The following is a 17665-nucleotide window of genomic DNA, read 5'->3' as shown; positions in this document are numbered from 1 at the left end:
CGCTTTCCGCTTTCCCCGCGCCCTCTTCGGCGCGCAGGCCCCGCCGGCTCCCTCCCTCCTCCTCCTCTCCCGCCGGCGGCGGCATGAAGCTGACGGACAACGTGCTGCGGAGCTTCCGCGTGGCCAAAGTGTTCCGCGAGAACTCGGACAAGATCAACTGCTTCGACTTCAGCCCCAACGGCGAGACCGTCATCTCCAGCAGCGACGACGACTCCATCGTGCTCTACGACTGCCAGGAGGGCAAGTGAGTGTACTGGGAGGGGGCGGGCAGGCCCGGGCAGGCGGGGGGGGGCAGAGAGAGAGGCTCTCTCTGAAGCCGGGAGGAGGCCCTTCAGACCTCTCGCACGTGAAAGGGAGTCAGTGGAGCGGGGGGGGGGCTTGAAGAGAGAAATTTAGAACATTAAAAATAAACCGGTTCTCGGCATCTGAGGATGCTTGTGGAGGAGGGTGGCTTGGGGACCGGTGTGGGTGTGTTGTTGGCAGGACCGGCTGAAGGACAAGAAGCGCCTCGGGGTTGGTGGGATGCCCCGACTTCCAAGGAGGGAGGAACCGAGGGCATAGCGCCCCCCCCCATTTGTATCCCGCCGCCTCATCACACTGTGAAATCTGTGAGTAGGGCCTGCCTTATCTTCTAATATTTTTGGGAAAGTGCAAGTGCTCTATAAGGATTGGTGGTGTTTCCTGCCTTAGAGAAAAGCAAGTTGTACATCTTAAAGGAATCAGCTAAAGGGCCCCTCCCCTTGGTTTGTCAGCCTAGATTGCTTAGATCGTGGTGCTGATAACGCCAAGGTTGATCCTGGTATGTGGCAGCTGCTTATTCCTGCATTGCAGGGGGTTGGACTAAATGATCCCTGGGTCCCTTCCAACACTACAGTTCTATGATTGGGTCCCCCTCCCTGCCTATGTTGACACTTGTGCCCCCTAACCTTTGTATTTATCTATGCAAATAAGCAGTGTGCTTGGTCCTAGGGGTTTAGGAGAAAATCTCTGTTGATGGTGACTTCAACAAGATAGCATTATTGTGGGATCTTTAGCACATGGATGTGTTAGGGATGTAGGTGTACTGGGGCTGAGTGGAGAAAGGCGTGATGTATAAAAACAGTACCTCAGTTGGAATATGGTTGTTTCAGCAGACGAACATGAAGTGAGTCTAATTGTCCCGTCAGTAGCACCAGATATAATGCTGTAGAATAGATAGACTGCTAAGTAGCTGCCCTTTCATTTTTATCATTGTGAGAAAATGAAGATGAAATTATACCGGCAATCGGGTCAGACACGACTCCATTTGTGTTGCCCTACTAAATGATTTGGTGATTATAAGTATTCTTGCAAATGCAATTTGCTGCTTCTGTTAGTAGGTTTCAATTAAATAAAATGCATTTATAAAGGTTTATGTTCAGTTTTCTTTCCTTCTCACTCAGTGTCTTGTTAAAGTTGATACAGAAAGCACCTTTCTTTGACCCACTTCCTTGTTTTTTTATGTGAGACCAAAACATTGAGACAATGTGAATGATTACCAAATCCTAGTGAATGTGATATTTTCAGCATCACACCTATAACAGAATTTTCTTCAGCTTGCCTACTAAAAGTCTGGTACACTAATAAAGTAGTTCCTACCCCACTTCCAAATCTGTGCTTCTGTGGGGTAGAGGTGTACCTAGGGGTTGGCGACATTTGCCCTTGCTAGAGGCACAAAATTAACCCATCAGGCAGAATCCTCCTGTTATACTTGGAGTGCCAGGTCCTGCCTTGCCAGCTGATGGGATCTCAGGAAAGGTTGTTGCTGCTCCAGGTGCAGGAGGGGACGGAAAGGGTCCTCAGAGCAGCTACCAGGCAGAAAACAGTGCAGCTGCCCCATTCAGCCCCAAGGAGACATGTTCCTCCTGTCCAGGCAACCTCACCTGCTGCTCAGATTTGTTGGGGGCGGGGGATACAGCTCAAGAGCACAAGGGACCCTAGGTATGCCTCTGCTAGAGGGTAGATTATAAGGGAGGTTTTTTTCTGCCAGAGGTTGTCTTCTGTTGACAGCCAACCACCAGTGGTATCATGGAGGCGGGGCAAAGAGGTTTTCCCCTTTCCTGCTGTATCTAGCTTGCTTCACTTTGTTGGGGGATGGGTTGGGTGTTAGACACATTCATTTTGCATATTTAATCCATGTGGTCCCAGCACACAACTTGTGTGTGCTCCTCATGTGCACACACCAGATGTTGGGAACTGAAGTTGTGCATAGTCTCCACACAGGGAAAGGGATGACATGGGTATGCAAGACCCTAGGCCACATCACATTTGGGTTGTGTGTGAGTGAGAGTTAGGGGGAAGGGTGCCAGGTGCCAGTTGTCATTTTTTATTTTCACCTTGCAGCTGTGTTATCACGTCTTTGGTACTGCTGATACCATTACAAATGTAAAATGTTGATTTATGTTGCATTTTTAGGCATTTTGGACTGTGACCTTCCAGTTTTTCTATGTATATCTTTGATCAGTAATGTGCAGCTGTGTTAGGATTGTTTTCACATTAGCTGCTAGATACCTTGAAGAATCAAGAAGGGAAACAAAATTTCCAATACTTTTAAAGACACATAATAATAAATTATTAAAATTCAGTGAGATAGGGTTTTTCAAAATAATTGTATTAATAGTATTTCTTACTATACATAGATATATAATCTGTCATCAGTTCTACTCCATGATTTATACTCTTGTCTTTTGTAGACAGAGTTCCCATATTTGCGGCTCTCCCGTGTGGTGTAGTGGTTAAGAGCGGTAGTCTCATAATCTGGGGAACCGGGTTCGCGTCTCCGCTCCTCCACATGCAGCTGCTCGGTGACCTTGGGCCAGTCACACTTCTTTGAAGTCTCTCAGCCCCACTCACCTCACAGAGTGTTTGTTGTGGGGAAGGAAGGGAAAGGAGAATGTTAGCCGCTTTGAGACTCCTTAAAGGGAGTGAAAGGCAGGATATCAAATCCAAACTCTTCTTCTTCTTCTTCCCCTCTTGAAGAGTCTGCTCTTTTCCATGTATTTTAAAGTACTTAACTCCATTAGCTGACCCTATCCGGGCAAAGTTTAGAATATTGGCGGGGGGGGGGGGCAGTTCCAATTCATTCTACTGCTTGAATAGGAATCATGGTTTCTGTTTTCATTCTGAGAGCATCAAATAATCTTTCGCAGTCAACCTTGAGGATAGTGAAATCTTTGCCAAGAATGAAGCTATCTTTTCTATTAAAAAAAAAGTTTCTTCTATTGAAACCCAAATTATTTTTGCATCTGTCTGATTTAGGTTTAAAGCAATTTTTCAAATTTCAAAGGAAAAAATCATTTACTTGTTAAATTGGTTGCCCCTAGCAAGAGTGTCCAGAGCTTATGAAATGAGACATCAATGAAAAGCACACTCACATGTAATCAGACTATGTGTTGTTGTGTAGCTGCAAGCTTTATTTTCTCCTTGTTTAAGGCAGTTCTTAGACCAAATAAATGCCTTTTTAATAATTGACTATCATGAAAGCAGTCCTATGATCTTGCATGCTGGCATTGGTGACACATACAGTTTGTTCCCTCCCTTTCCCCAAGGGGAGTGTGTATCAAGCCAAAAAGAGTTCCTTACCTTCTCACTTCTTTGTGGGCTCAATTTTATGGAACTCCTTTCCAGCTGAGGTCAGACAGCCCCCTTCCCTGTTGAACTACTGAAGACATTTTAATTGAAGTATTTTTATAGTTCCGACCAATTTTATAGTTCCATCAAAAAATTCCTTTTTGTGTATTATATTTCTTGTACACTGCTTAGAGGTGGTTATAGTTAAGCAGTATATAAATTGTTTAAATAAATAATAAACAAAAAGGGGATTTTGCCACCTGTTGTTGAATCACTGTTTACATGCTCTTTTTGTATTTGTTCTTCTACTCTGTTGATTCTCACTCTGACCACAGATAGACGAATTGTAATTAAGTGTCCCACATTCACCTAATACTTCTGTCAGTTTGAAGAGGACATAACATACCAGAGCGCAATGAATTTTTGAGTGCTAGATGTTATAGAAGTGGCACAGTATAGTGGTACCTTGGGTTAAGTACTTAATTCATTCCGGAGGTCTGTTCTTAACCTGAAACTGTTCTTAACCTGAAGCACCACTTTAGCTAATGGGGCCTCCTGCTGCCACCGTGCCGCCGGAGCACGATTTCTGTTCTCATCCTGAAGCAAAGTTCTTAACCCGAGGTACTATTTCTGGGTTAGCAGAGTCTGTAACCTGAAGCGTATGTAACCTGAACCCTGTAACCTGAACCCTTTCACTTAGCAAGAACATAATTTTCATTCCCCTACCTATGTTACAGTATCAACAAGTTTGAAAATAAAATGTATTTGTGTTTATTGCTTAAATACTATAATCTACCACTATAGGCCATGGTTTAGTGTTACAGGAGCAAACCACAAACCTGGGCTTATGCATTCCCAACATTCCTTTTGCTGTGAGAAGGATGAGCTTGAAAGCTTCTGCTTTCAATTTTAAACTAACTACAATTACGTCCAAAGTTGGGACTCTGATTAAACTCTCTAGCCATGGTTTATGATTCTTGCATGAATCAGTTGAATCAAACCAGAGATCCTGGAGTGCGGACAAGGAGGAATCGTAATTAAAATTAAAAATACAGTCATACTTTGGTTGTCGAACGCCTTGCAACTTGAATGTTTTGGCTCCCAAACTGCGCAAACCCCGAAGTGAGTTCTTTGGAACCCAAACGTCTTCTGTGGCTTCCAATTGAGTGCAGGAAGTTCCTGCAGCCAATCCAAAGCTGCGTCTTGGTTTTCTAACATTTTCAGACGTCGAATGGACTTCTGGAACGGATTCCGTTCGAAAACCAAGGTACGACTGTAGATGCTTCTGGCCACCCCTTCCTGGTGTATCCCATGGCTCATCCCTATAATACTAAACTATAGTTTACTGGTACATTCAAAGTGACTTAGCCTATGAGATGCAGTATCTAGGCTGGGTTTTGATGCGGAAGGCCCAAGTTCAAAATTGACTCATCCATAAAGTTCATAAGCTCCTGGCCAATAGATAGTTTTTATGATGAGACAGATAACAAATCTCTTCTTGCAGCAAGCTACAATGATTGCTTTTAAATTTCCTGGGTAAAGATTCAGAAATACTGGCATGACTCAGTAGCCAAACATGTTTATGACTTCCTCTGAACCTTCCCCTCCCCCACGTTTTCTCCGTGTGTTATAGGAGAGGTCTTCTATATTGTGCTGAGCTCTGGGCCAGGCAAAATAAGTGCTGACTTGTTGTGCTACTTCTGCCTGGCTATGTGTAAAGTAAAGAGCAAAGTCCTTTTGCGTATGTTACAAGATTTGACAGATGTGAGGGAATTTCTTACTGTAGTGGAAGATTAGATCTAGGGCTCGGATTTGGGTTGTGTCTGCACATCATGCTAACCCATGGTTTAACATGATACCAAGGAGCTGAAATAAGGCTTATGCACTGCCACCGCCTCTCCCCTACCTCTGTGTAGCCAGAAGGAAGCTTTTGACTGCATCTGGTTTCACTTTTCTCTGAATCTTTGCTTGTTGTGTCGTCTGGGCCAGGATTTATTATAAACTCTGAGTGGTTTAACAAACCAGCTTCAGACACCATGGTTTGAAGTGAGCTTGTTTTGAATCTGACCAGATATTCATTGGAACTGTTTCTAGCCCCACAATCTCTTTATTTAATGGCATACACTAGCATGTAAAAAAAATCATTTGTTAGTCACAGTTCATTTTGTGGTAATCAAAGGTGACAGAAACAGCAGTCTTAAAATGGCAATTGTCTTCTTTGAGTGAAGGTGTTCAATTGCTTTTTTAAAGGTTTTGATATGGCTAAGCGGAGTTCTTGTATGTTGGAACAAGTATAATCGTTCTTGTATTTCTTCCTGGCAGACCTAAGAGAACACTATACAGTAAAAAGTATGGAGTGGATCTCATCAGATACACGCATGCTGCCAACACTGTGGTGTACAGTTCCAATAAAATAGATGGTAAGTGATCTATTCATTGTCTCTGATATCTACCTGCTTTTTGGCAGGGATAGATAATAAATACTTGAGCAAAAGATTGGGCTTGACTACATTGAGTGGTTTATTCATTCAAGCTTTTAGAAGGTAAATGAATATTTTCCTGCTCTTAATGTTTAATCTCTAAATTATTATTTTAAAGAGATACCTTTGTCAATTCTTGACTGAACTTTTAATCAGGGTGAAATGAAAGCCTGAACCATTGATTTGATGCAAGCTAAACATGTATGCAGGTGTCTCTTAACTTTGCTATTGGCTTATGCAATTTTAACCATGTCTACTTAGAGGTAAGTCCTATTGAGTTCAGTGTGACTTACGTCCAGGTATGTGAGGTTACAATTGCAGCCTTAGAACTTGCCCTCATCTCTTGTTTTCCCCAACCGTAAATGTGTTATGTTTACTTAGGAATATATATTGGGGTCTGTAAATTCATAAATTCATTCCTAAAAAACATTACAGTTCATTTGACATGACTCTATGTGGTTAACGATGTTGATTATCTTTATCAGACTGGGTTCTGTTGGTCACATCAGATGTACATTTTTTAGTATTTGAGCTTGTCTTGAGCAGAAACGTGAACCTGAAAGACATTTATAAATATGGGCTTTGATTTTTTCCCCTACTCATTCTATCCTTCCCACACTTTTCCTGCTTCTTTTTCAGTCGCATCCATTTCCCCAAACTACTCTCCTCACTTCTGTTGTTGTGCTTGCTCTGCAGATTCTGCAGTTCCCACCTTCAGTTTATTTATTGAATTTATATCCCAATCCTACCAGTGCAACCCTTTCCTCAACTATTGACATGTTTGCTCCTCTCTCACAGCAGCTCTCTCATCTCGAAACCTGGCTTGTTCCATCCATTCAATATCTCTGTTCATACTCTAATATCTAGTGGGTAATCATTAATTTCTGACTTTTAACTTGATAATGTTGTCTCCTTAAGTTGACATTCAAGCATTTGAACAAACCATGCTTGATTAAAACACTGAACAAGTTTTCTAGCTTGCTTTTCATCCTCTGGAAGTGGTGAGAAATTTATTTCCCCACCCCCCTGTTGGATGCTTCATTCCCTCGCCCACATACCCCTGTGGGCCACCCTCCAATTATTGGCAGTTACAGTGAGCACCTTTAAAGTCCATTTGTGAGTATGATTTGATTTAACACTGCACCTGCAAATGGACAAAGCTGGGCTCAGTGGTGAACCCCTTAGTGCAGGCTTCCTCAACCTCGTCCGTCCAGATGTTTTGTGACTACAATTCCCAGCATCCCTGATCACTGGTCCTGCTAGCTAGGGATCATGGGAGTTGTAGGCCAAAAACATCTGGAGGGCCGAGGTTGAAGCCTGCCTTAGTGCAACCAATTCTAGTAAAGCTTGATGGTGGTGCTGATTTAAGCTCCCAGTTGTTATTTTGTAGCTGCATCCTTACCTGTCCCACACCTGTTTTCATATATATGCCATCAGTTGTGGGGTGGGCGGGCATGTTTGAGGAAAGCAGCCTTGCTTGCCATATTGGGTCCTGTGCCCGCAGGGTGGAGGTTTTTCGCCCTTTGTAGGGCAAGCTTCTAAAATTATCCTTTTTAAGCTGTAAGTACAAGGAATTTATTTTATACTCATATCTATTTTGGCTCAATGTAGTGACATCTTGAGTAAAATAATAAAACTTTTGTCAAATTCAGCAGTTATAACCTGAGAGTAAGATGTTAAGATATTTGGTGTCCTTTAAAGAATAGTCAAGTTTATTATCAAGGCATTAATATTCTAAAAATTATCTGAGAAGAATTGTAGGCATTCATAGAGGGTAATAAAAGTATTATGAATAATATCTTGAGGTTTTTTAATCTAAAGCTTAAAATTCAGAATATTTTCAGAACTGGCCAGTCTTTCTGGCCTCTGCATAGAGGTGATAACCACATCCTTCTCTTGCTGGGTGTACAAAATTATGATATGGCTCCTTAACTTTTCTTTTTAAAAAACAAAATGTGTGTACATTCCTTGATTATGAAACAGTCCTCAGCCATGGTTGGCAGTGTTAAAGTATGCAGTGATATGGGTTTTCCAGAACCAGCATGGTGCACTGGTTAGAGTGTTGGACTAGGGCCTGAGAAACCAAAGTACAAACCCCACTCTGTCTTAAAGCTCAGTGGGTGCCCTTAGACTAGTTACTACCTCTCACTTTAACTTACCTCACAAGTCGATGGGATGATAAAATGGGAGTTCAGGGGAGAACTATATGTACCTTAAGATCCTTGGAAGAAAGATGGGATATAAACAAATAAATTAAAAATAAATAATTTCCAAACCCTAAATCAATTGAGTCTGATTTTACATAATTGATTGTTTTAGTAAAAATAAGAAGTGGGGATTAGGTGAATCATGTTTGGGCTAGTTGAGGCTCATCTGCATAGCACTACCAGGGTTGCAAGCGAACTTAGCCATTGAAGCTGTAATGCTGTATTCAAGCCAAAGCTTTACTTGAAAATACTTTTTGAGATATAACAGCTTGGCAACATACACTTCCTTACATAGGGCTGTGTCCAATGCTAGTCCTTTTCAGAGTAGACCTGTTGAACTTAATGGATGTTACTAACAGGGGAGGAATTCATTGTCGTATGAAGGATGTTGTTCTGTCAGCACTAGTGTTTTCTGCTTGTCTTATGGAATGATCTCCCCTCTTCTCCCACGACATGCTGTTCTTAGTGTTCTCCCGCCCCTCCGGAGCAGCTTTGGGGTGGGGTCCCATTGCTTTAGTGCGAGTCATTGTTCTGACTTCTGCTAGTAGTATGGAATAGTTGACACTGACCCTAGGTTTAATAATTTCAGTTGGTCTACTTTGAGTATTACTAGGCTTGGCTACAACTCAGGGTTTGAAATTTAAAGGAAAACAAACACAAACACACAAAATATGTTTATATTTATTACATATTCATGCACTCTTCTGAGGGATAGTGATCTACAAAATGTTAATCACAACTTTGAAACTGCAGAGTTTGACTGTTTTATGTGTAACTAATGAATTTTATGAAATAATGGATTTTTACAAATGGGGGGAAAACATTAGAAAATTTTTCTACCTTGCATCACTGATATGTGCTTCAAAAGGTATCTATCTTGAATGTCTGAAGCATTTCAAGAACTCATACAGTATGGACATGTTCTTGGAAGAGGCAGGCAAGTCAAAGTCCTTTCCTGCAGGAGGCTTGCCACAATTTGTGTATTTGAATTAATATTTAGGTGTTTCTGAATTTCTGCTTGAACCAGCTCTGCTGATGTACTCCTCTATGAAGAATGTCTCAGTTTTCAAGCCTAATTCTACCTGCCTGATTCCAGGCTGAGGTAGTAGTTTGTACAGTTTGAGGGTCTATGATACCACCCGGTACAGGAGATAACTGTACAGGCCACTGCCTTGCCTGGGACAGAGCTTTATCTGCTAAAACAAGGCGCTTCCTCCCTGCATTCGTTTGGTGCCAGGTAACTGTTGCTACTTAAAGACCATCAGTCTCTCTCAAATGTGTGTGTGTTTAAACAATAGATTCAGGAATTTAAAAAACCTGTGCATTGCAGTGTGCATGGTAGAGAGTTGGCTCTTCAGACTAGCATGTCTGTCCTGGGCATTCATTTTTGGCTTGCAAAATTGTTCTTCAAAATGTGTCTACGTCCCTCTGCATGTTCTTATCAGTTCCACTGGAAAATACTTAAGCACATTATTTTTCATGCGATTAAAGGGCTGCAAAATGTGTGGGTTCTGCATCCTTACTTTCCACTTGGGAGTTGAAATTCTCATCTTATTTGCTCTCCCACTGTAGTTTGTCTTTTGAAAAAGCTGACTTACTTACATCAACATTTATAAATATAACTTTGAGTAAAGACTGAGAAATAATTTTACAAGATTAGTTTTATCTGCTGTATAACTTACTTAGCTGTAATTGGAGTACAAACCAAAAAAGTATGTTGAAAATACTGATTGAGAAATACTGCAAATATAATGCAAGTGATCAATCTCAATGTTCTATTCGTCTTTATATACATGTAAGTATTGCTATTTAGTTGTCTTTTACTTGTTTACTTCTGTTCGTTTATTTTTATCCAGAAGTAGTTTTCAGAGTTCAGTATCCCAGAATTCTCATTTTAACTGCAGTTGTTGAGCTGAGGTGGTTGGCACTCGGATAAGGTTTACATGACTGCTAAATTCTTAACACAGCTAAAAGTTAAACAAACTGCAGGTAGAGAAATGGTTATATTTTTTAGACAGAAAGTACAGTATATTATTCCTACTGGCTCAAACCTAAAACAATTTCACGCTGGGTCATGCAAGTACTGTACTATTTTGCTCAGGCTCTGCCAAAAGACTGTACTTCATGGCTTCAATTTTAACCCACACAATAACTGCGTTTCAAGAAAAATAACTGTCTCTATTGAAATAAACAAACTGTTATTACTGGCCAGGTGATGCAGGGTTGCTGTATAATATTGTTTGCCTTGTTGATTTCTTGTAGATACAATCAGATACCTCTCTCTGCATGACAATAAATACATCAGATACTTCCCAGGACATAGCAAAAGGTAAGATGAGTAGTGCACTCGTAATTTTGCTGGTAAAGAAGCAGGAATAACGGTGCATTTTGTTGAATTTTTATCTTGTTTAAATTGGCAAGAATGAAAGATGAAAAAATAGTTTTATGTCATTTATTTTTATCTCACCTTCAGAGTTGTTGCTCTGTCCATGTCTCCAGTGGATGATACCTTTATTTCTGGGTCGCTTGATAAGACCATCAGACTTTGGGATCTTCGATCTCCAAATTGCCAGGTATTGAGTATTGGTTAATGGGTAGTCGGCATAAGGTGCACTGGAGGGCTGCTTCAGAATGTAGAATAGACTGTAGAGCATAGTATTCAATTCCACTAAAAGATGGTGTGTTACCAAAGGAATTACAAGCCTATACATCTGTTCTGTGCATCAGTTTGAGCCTTTTCTCTAATACTAATTGCCAGAATTTGTGGTGGTTCAGCATTGGAATCACAACTGGGGAGGGAAATGTTCACCTCCCCATGTGTTGTGGTCCCAAAGTACATTCTCCCTCCATGCACACACTTCTTAGTAATATTTTTAAACCTTATGCATGGTTGTTACCCACACAATTATAGCAAATATTCAGCCTTTGGGTATGTATCCAGTTTCTTCCTCAGAAGCTGCAGCTCTGGGATGAAGAGAATTATTCTATTGATGAAGAGCAAGGTAGTTGTCGGAAGCACTGGAATCTGATTGGATATCTCTGTTACGTTATTTGATTTCTAAATATATCAAGGACACAAATAAACATTAATTTCTAACTTTGATTGCTATCTTAGCCTTTGATTTAGTAAATAAGGACCAGCTGTGGCACACAAGTTCGCCAGTACTAATATTGACAAAAGGTTACTGTGACTTGTACATACTCTGCATTAGAACACTCCCCTGCAATTAAGAGTGTGTATTAATGATGTTTTAATATAAGCAGTTTCGATAAAATCGGGTAAAGGAGAGCTATAGTTTGGTCCCACTTTTCATTTTTTGCATAAACAACATTGTTGCAGAAATGTCTGCTTTGGTGGAATGAAAGATTTCAGCTCTGCTTTATGCCAATAACCTGGCATTGTTATCATGAAATAAGATACAGTGCTACCTCAGGTTAAGTACTTAATTCGTTCCGGAGGTCTGTACTTAACCTGAAACTGTTCTTAATCTGAAGTACCACTTTAGCTAATGGGGCCTCCTGCCGCCGCGCCACCAGAGCCCGATTTCTGTTCTTATCCTGAAGCAAAGTTCTTAACCTGAAGCACTATTTCTGGCTTAGTGGAGTGTGTAACCTGAAGCGTATGTAACCCGAGGTACCACTGTAGGCTTAACTAACATTGTCTAAATTTGAATCACTGTAGGAAGTAATCAAGCACTCATAGGTTATGTTTGCTTAAATATCCCAAAAATGTAAATGGCTGCTTGATGGCCAAATGTGTAAACACAAACAGGCATTTAGATACCTGCGACCTTTTTCTTGGTGAAACGTTAACTGGGAAATTTCAGATAGCTGCTGTCAAAACATCTGTTCAGATTCAAAAGCAGATAGTTCCTATTTTGAGTATTTTCTCTGCCAAGGCTTTAGCTTAATTATTCTTTGAGGCTGAGCTTTGGGGAGGAGTAAAATCAGAACTATAATTAAATAAATTTTAAACAAAGATCTTGGGACTCCCTATATGAACACCATCAATTCCTCTTAGATCCAACTTTAGCTTATCTTTTGTAGCTGGACCTAACGGTCAGGGGTCCCTTTACTTTTACCTTTACCTTTAAACAAAATGAATATATCTTAACTAAATTGTATTCATTGGAACACCTAAGTGTCAGATGGCGAGGGTGGCTGCTCACGAGTAAGCAGGCAGGACTCCAACCTGTCTTTTACAGGTTTTATTTTGGTGCAAACTATTTACAGTGCAGAAACCCAAAGTTCATGTCTGCCTCAATCGCTAGCAGAATCCAGGAGTGCTGTTTCCTGGACCTCCTCCAGCATAAAAGCCTTGTTACGCCCAGCCTTTTCCGTCCCTCTTTGCGCTTTAGACTTCTGTGCAGGGTTTTCCTCATCACCAGAAGAAGAACTGCTTCGCAAGATTTTCGGAGGCTCCCTGTAACACAACTGCCCCTCTGTTTCCCACCCCTGTTCTGATGCAGTTCCCTGACAGTCATGTACAGAGTTGTCAAAAAACCAAACTGTAATTTAGCAATTGTTTATGAGGTCCAGAAAAAATGGTGTAATTTATAATATGTTTCTCATAAGATTATGCCAAGGCACGTTACCTATAAATACTAACCTTCCTTGGTTCTTCACGGAGCTTAGACTCAAGTAATGCCACCCATATATATTGAATGGAGTTTTACAGGTATCTGTGGCACCAATGAAAATGTGGGTTTGGCTGTAATCATATAGAAGACATAATTCACAACTAAGTTTTTTCAATTATATGTTGAACCATGGAAATTTTAAATAATCTCTTAACAGTGTTGTGATAGAGCAATACTACATATTGTGATATAATTGTTAATACATAGTTTTATATTTATATGCTGGCATTGCTTGCCACAGTAGTTAGGAAACTACATGCATACCTGTTAGTGATTCATCTTTGTTAATGATTCACATTTAATCATTCCAACTCAGTATTCTGGTTTAGAAATATAGTGGGCATGAATTCTATTATTATTATTATTATTATTATTATTATTATTATTATTATTATTAAATAATGTATAATGTATATTGTTGATGTGTTCTTGCTTGTATTGTGATTTAACAGTAATAGAAATAACACATTTTGTTTTACGTGGAGTAATTTATTTTAATTTCCCAAATTATAGGGCTTGATGCATCCTCAAGGGAAGCCTGTGTGTTCATTTGATCCAGAGGGGCTGATTTTTGCAGCTGGGGTCAATTCCGAAATGGTGAAGCTTTATGATCTTCGCTCATTTGATAAGGTATGTAATGTCCAGGTGCATTTGAGATTGTAAACATTCCCAAGAGATCTCTATAAACATGTCTGTAACGGGCAGAATTCCTGTGATTCAGATATAATGCATTTAACTCTAGAAAACAAAAGTCATACTCTAGATCTATTAAAGTAAAACGTAATTTTTGTTAAGTAGTCCTGAGTTTTCATTCATGTTGGAAGAATGCCCTATCTGATCAGGGTCTATCTAGACCAGCATTCTTTGCCAGCGTCCCAGTGACCAAGAGATGCTCACTGGCTCCCTTCAGTCTTCTCACAACAAAAATAATTCTGTATGACTGTTTGTGCAGGTTTATATTAACTTTCATAAATAGAATGATTGAGATGGTTCCGCTATATGCCCTCATTTGGTTTTCTTTCTTGAAGGGTCCATTTGCTACCTTTAAGATGCAGTATGACCGAACCTGTGAGTGGACTGGTTTGAAGTTCAGCAGTGATGGTAAACTTGTTCTTATATCAACCAATGGAGGGTTCATCCGACTCATAGATGCCTTTAAAGGAGCTGTTCTTCATACATTTGCGGTGAGGCTGCTTTCCTTACTTTCTGGGGTGCTCTCTGTCTTAAACTTCCTTAGTTATAGGTGAGATGTACCGTATTTTTCGCTCCATAAGACACACTTTTTTCCTCCTAAAAGGTAAGGGGAAATGTGTGTGCGTCTTATGGAGCGAATGCAGGCTGCGCAGCTATCTCTGAAGCCAGCACAGCAAGAGGGAGAGCTGCGCAGCACCTCTTGTTGTGCTGCCTTTCCAGCGAAGCGGGAGGAGGGACAGAAGGGAGCCCTTATGGAGCCCCTTCCGTCCCTCATCCTGCTTCACTGGGAAGCCAACAGACCAAGAGGTGCTGCACAGCTCTCCCTCTTGCTGTGCTGGCTTCAGCGATAGCTTAAGAGGCTTTGCACAGCAAGAGGGAGAGCTGCGTAAGGGCACCCTTCCGTCCCTAATCCTGCTTCGCTGGGAAGGCAGCACAACAAGAGACGCTGCGCAGCTCTTCCTTTTGCTGTGCTGGCTTCAGCGATAGCTGCGCAGCTTGCTCTGGTTTTCAGGGAGGTGGGAGAAGGGACAGAGGGAAGTCCACCAGTCCCTTTTTCCACCTCCCGAAAAAGCCAGCAAGAGCCACTCTATCTTTAAAGAGCCGCGCCAAGCGAGCGTGTCTGCGGCTCTTGCTGGCTTTTCTTGTTTTTCTTCTCTAAAAACTAGGTGCGTCTTATGGTCGGGTGTGTCTTATAGAGCAAAAAAATAGGGTATTGCACAGATCCACTAGTATTGTTTTAAAGATTTCTCAGCTGTTCATCTTTCAACAATCATTCTGTCTAAATGTTTATGCTACAGACATTTTTAGGAGGCGCTATCAGGCGCTTCTTCCATAAACCTATTACTGTTTGGTGGAAATCAGGGTTCTATATTGCAGCCCAGCAGACAAGGCTTAAACCAATAAGAGTGACAAGTGAGTCAATAGTGCAACTGAAACAGTAATTTATTAAGCAGACTACCCAATGCAAGTGTAATGGATAAAGAAAGCAGATAAAGCATGAATTCTTTACATAACAGTACTTGGTATTGCATTGCAACGTCCTCCTACAGTCCTCTTGTTCATCTACTTAAGACGTGATTATTCTAAGTTCCATAGTAGTTCATAATTAACAGTGGCCATCAATATCAATGGATCTCATGGTCCTTTCTCTATCCTTTGAGAGACAAAGTAAGCCTACCCTACTCCTGTCCTTTATAGGTTTTTATATTGAGCATAGGTGGGAACAATTTTTTCCACCCACTTTGTTTACCCAGTTTTCTCCTGTAATGTCATCTTAGCTTCTCTCATTTAGTGGCTTCATCATTCACCAAGCCACCAGACAAGACCTTCCTCATTCTCTTATCAGCCCAAGGTGTTGCACATGCTGCTTCTGTATGACACAGGTTATGCTGAGCCAAACTCTTTTACTGCAGTAGTTCATCAAGGGCCCAGTAGTTCTCTAGGTCTGGCAGGATTAGATTGTCAGCACATCAGTTTCTTTTATTAATATCCCTTTAATTTCAAGTATACTTCAAATATTTACAGTTTCTGCCTAATTGCCATTTACTTCCCAAAATCTTCGATCACTCTTTCTAACCCAGGTAACTAAAGGATTTCATGTGTATCATCTTCTGGACTCTAGTGGATTCTTGCTTCTTAGCATGAGGCATTGACTTGCTTTTCTTGCCTCCAAACTCACTTTTCCTTTTTCTTTGCAGGGATTTAACAACACAAAAGCTGTTACACTGGAAGCTTCATTCACCCCAGACTCTCAGTTTATAATGATTGGTAAGAGAGCCACACTCCTTTATGTAACTGGGGAACACCAAGTTTGAAAAGTAATTTCAGTGTCACTTCCAATGCAGCCTATGGCCTGAAAAGATTTCTGCCCTTCTGGGGTGTATCTGGGTGTTTTGTATATATTGGCTGTGCCATCAGTTAAAAATCAGTTGGGTTGCTTAATTAATTGGTCTCCTGTTGGTGCTTCATACTAATATTGCATAATCCAATTTACAGGATCAGAGGATGGGAAGATCCACGTTTGGAATGGAGAGACTGGAATGAAAGTAGCAGTGCTAGATGGGAAGCACACAGGCCCTATTACCTGTTTACAGTTCAACCCAAGATTTATGACCTTTGCCAGTGCATGCTCCAATATGGTAAGGAGACAATATGTTTCTACAGAACCCCAGCCAAATTGAATATGTGCATGCTTCGGACAAATGGGCACTCCTTATGGGTGTTTGAAAGTGAGTACAGCTTTTTGTAGGGATGAGGACCTTGTCAAAGCAGAGTTGATTGCGGAGAAATCTACTTGCATTCAAGCCCCCTGCAGGGGAAGGTCAGGGACCCTGTGTGTGCATACGATGCTGTGAGGCTTGTGTGTGCACTCCTGTCCCCTTAACATACTTACAGAACAGTGCACTTCAAAATGCACATGGACTATGTAAGCAGGAAGTATAAACTCTCAATTTATATTGAACAGTTCTTTGTAATTAGAAAATTGGCAGACATACTAGAATCACACTGATTTTGTTTCTTCTTTCAGGCCTTTTGGTTACCCACTATAGATGACTAATTCCGGATTCATCTTTTCCATTGGACAGTTTTCAAATTGTACTGACAGCAACGTATTTGTGAAGACTGTAATAGAAGTACTGGGATTACATCGCAGACTTGAATGCTCCCATGCAGCACATCCTATTTATATTTTGGTATGCCAGGCTCTTTGCTGCATCCCTTCAAAAGGATTTTTTCATTTGGCTGCGCACCTACCAGTTCAGGAACTTGAGATCCTAGCAAGTATCGTCCCGAATTGTAGCAGAGCTTTGGTTTAATATTGGCACAGCAAATACATGTTGATACATCAGTCCCTTTTGTTTTTAAGTGAGGGTTATCAATTGTAAGCTCCTAGGATTCTGGGCTTGTTTAAAAACAAACTTTCCAGAATGTTTTCTCTGTTCTGAAATATCAACAGTAAATACACTCTGCACTCCTTTAAGTGCTTCTCTGTGCCACATAAATCTTTGTGCCATATATACAGCAACTACCCCATTCTTGGAGAAAGCTTCTTATGCTACTAATACTCCCATGAGACTTTATAGACATTTTGGATTCCTTGACATGGCAGTGTCGAGGACATGCAAGGACTTGGCGTGGATGATCCTAAGCAATAAAGAAGTTTTCAGCTGTAAAATGCATTTAAAAACAGACTGGATGGAAATGCATTCTCTGTACCCCTTCTTTCAGTGTAATTGCAACTGATTATGTAAATATGGGGAGGGGGTGGATGGAGCATATTTTTTTACTTTTAGATATTAAAAAGTAACATTTGGACCAATACAGTATTGTGGAATTAGTCTTGGTTCTTCACCTGCCTTTCACACATCGGTCTTCCTGTTCTCCATACTTCCATTCCATTCCTCCAAGGCTAGGCACAGCTTGTACTGCCCCCTTCCCTAAATATTTCCGCCCATTGTGAATGGGGTCATTCTGTTAGTGCAAATTTAGTTAACTCTGTCAAACTAACTTGATGGGACTGCAGAATTTCCAGTTTGTTTCCAGCTTGTTTGCTTTC

The 17665-nt window shown here is 40.9% G+C and overlaps 1 protein-coding gene across 2 annotated transcripts; it reads left to right on the top strand.

Annotated features, from left to right (window-relative positions):
• Positions 1–83: 83 nt before the first annotated feature.
• On the top strand, positions 84–17430 carry WDR82 (WD repeat domain 82; the record flags this gene model as incomplete). 2 transcript variants are annotated; one of them, XM_083603551.1, is made up of 9 exons in its annotated part: positions 84–244; positions 5911–6008; positions 10538–10604; positions 10749–10848; positions 13429–13545; positions 13944–14099; positions 15807–15876; positions 16105–16247; positions 16637–17430. In XM_083603551.1, 9 exons carry the CDS (start codon positions 84–86, stop codon positions 16664–16666), a joined length of 942 nt encoding a protein of 313 aa, XP_083459677.1. In that variant the 3' UTR covers positions 16667–17430. The 2 variants fall into 2 exon arrangements, with proteins under 2 accessions (XP_083459677.1, XP_083459676.1); XM_083603550.1 differs by having other exon boundaries at positions 10749–10851.
• Positions 17431–17665: the final 235 nt, after the last annotated feature.

This window comes from Podarcis filfolensis (genome assembly GCF_964270895.1).
Source record: "Podarcis filfolensis genome assembly, chromosome: 2".
Classification (NCBI taxonomy): domain Eukaryota; kingdom Metazoa; phylum Chordata; class Lepidosauria; order Squamata; family Lacertidae; genus Podarcis; species Podarcis filfolensis.
This window is presented reverse-complemented; position numbering and strand designations above follow the sequence as displayed.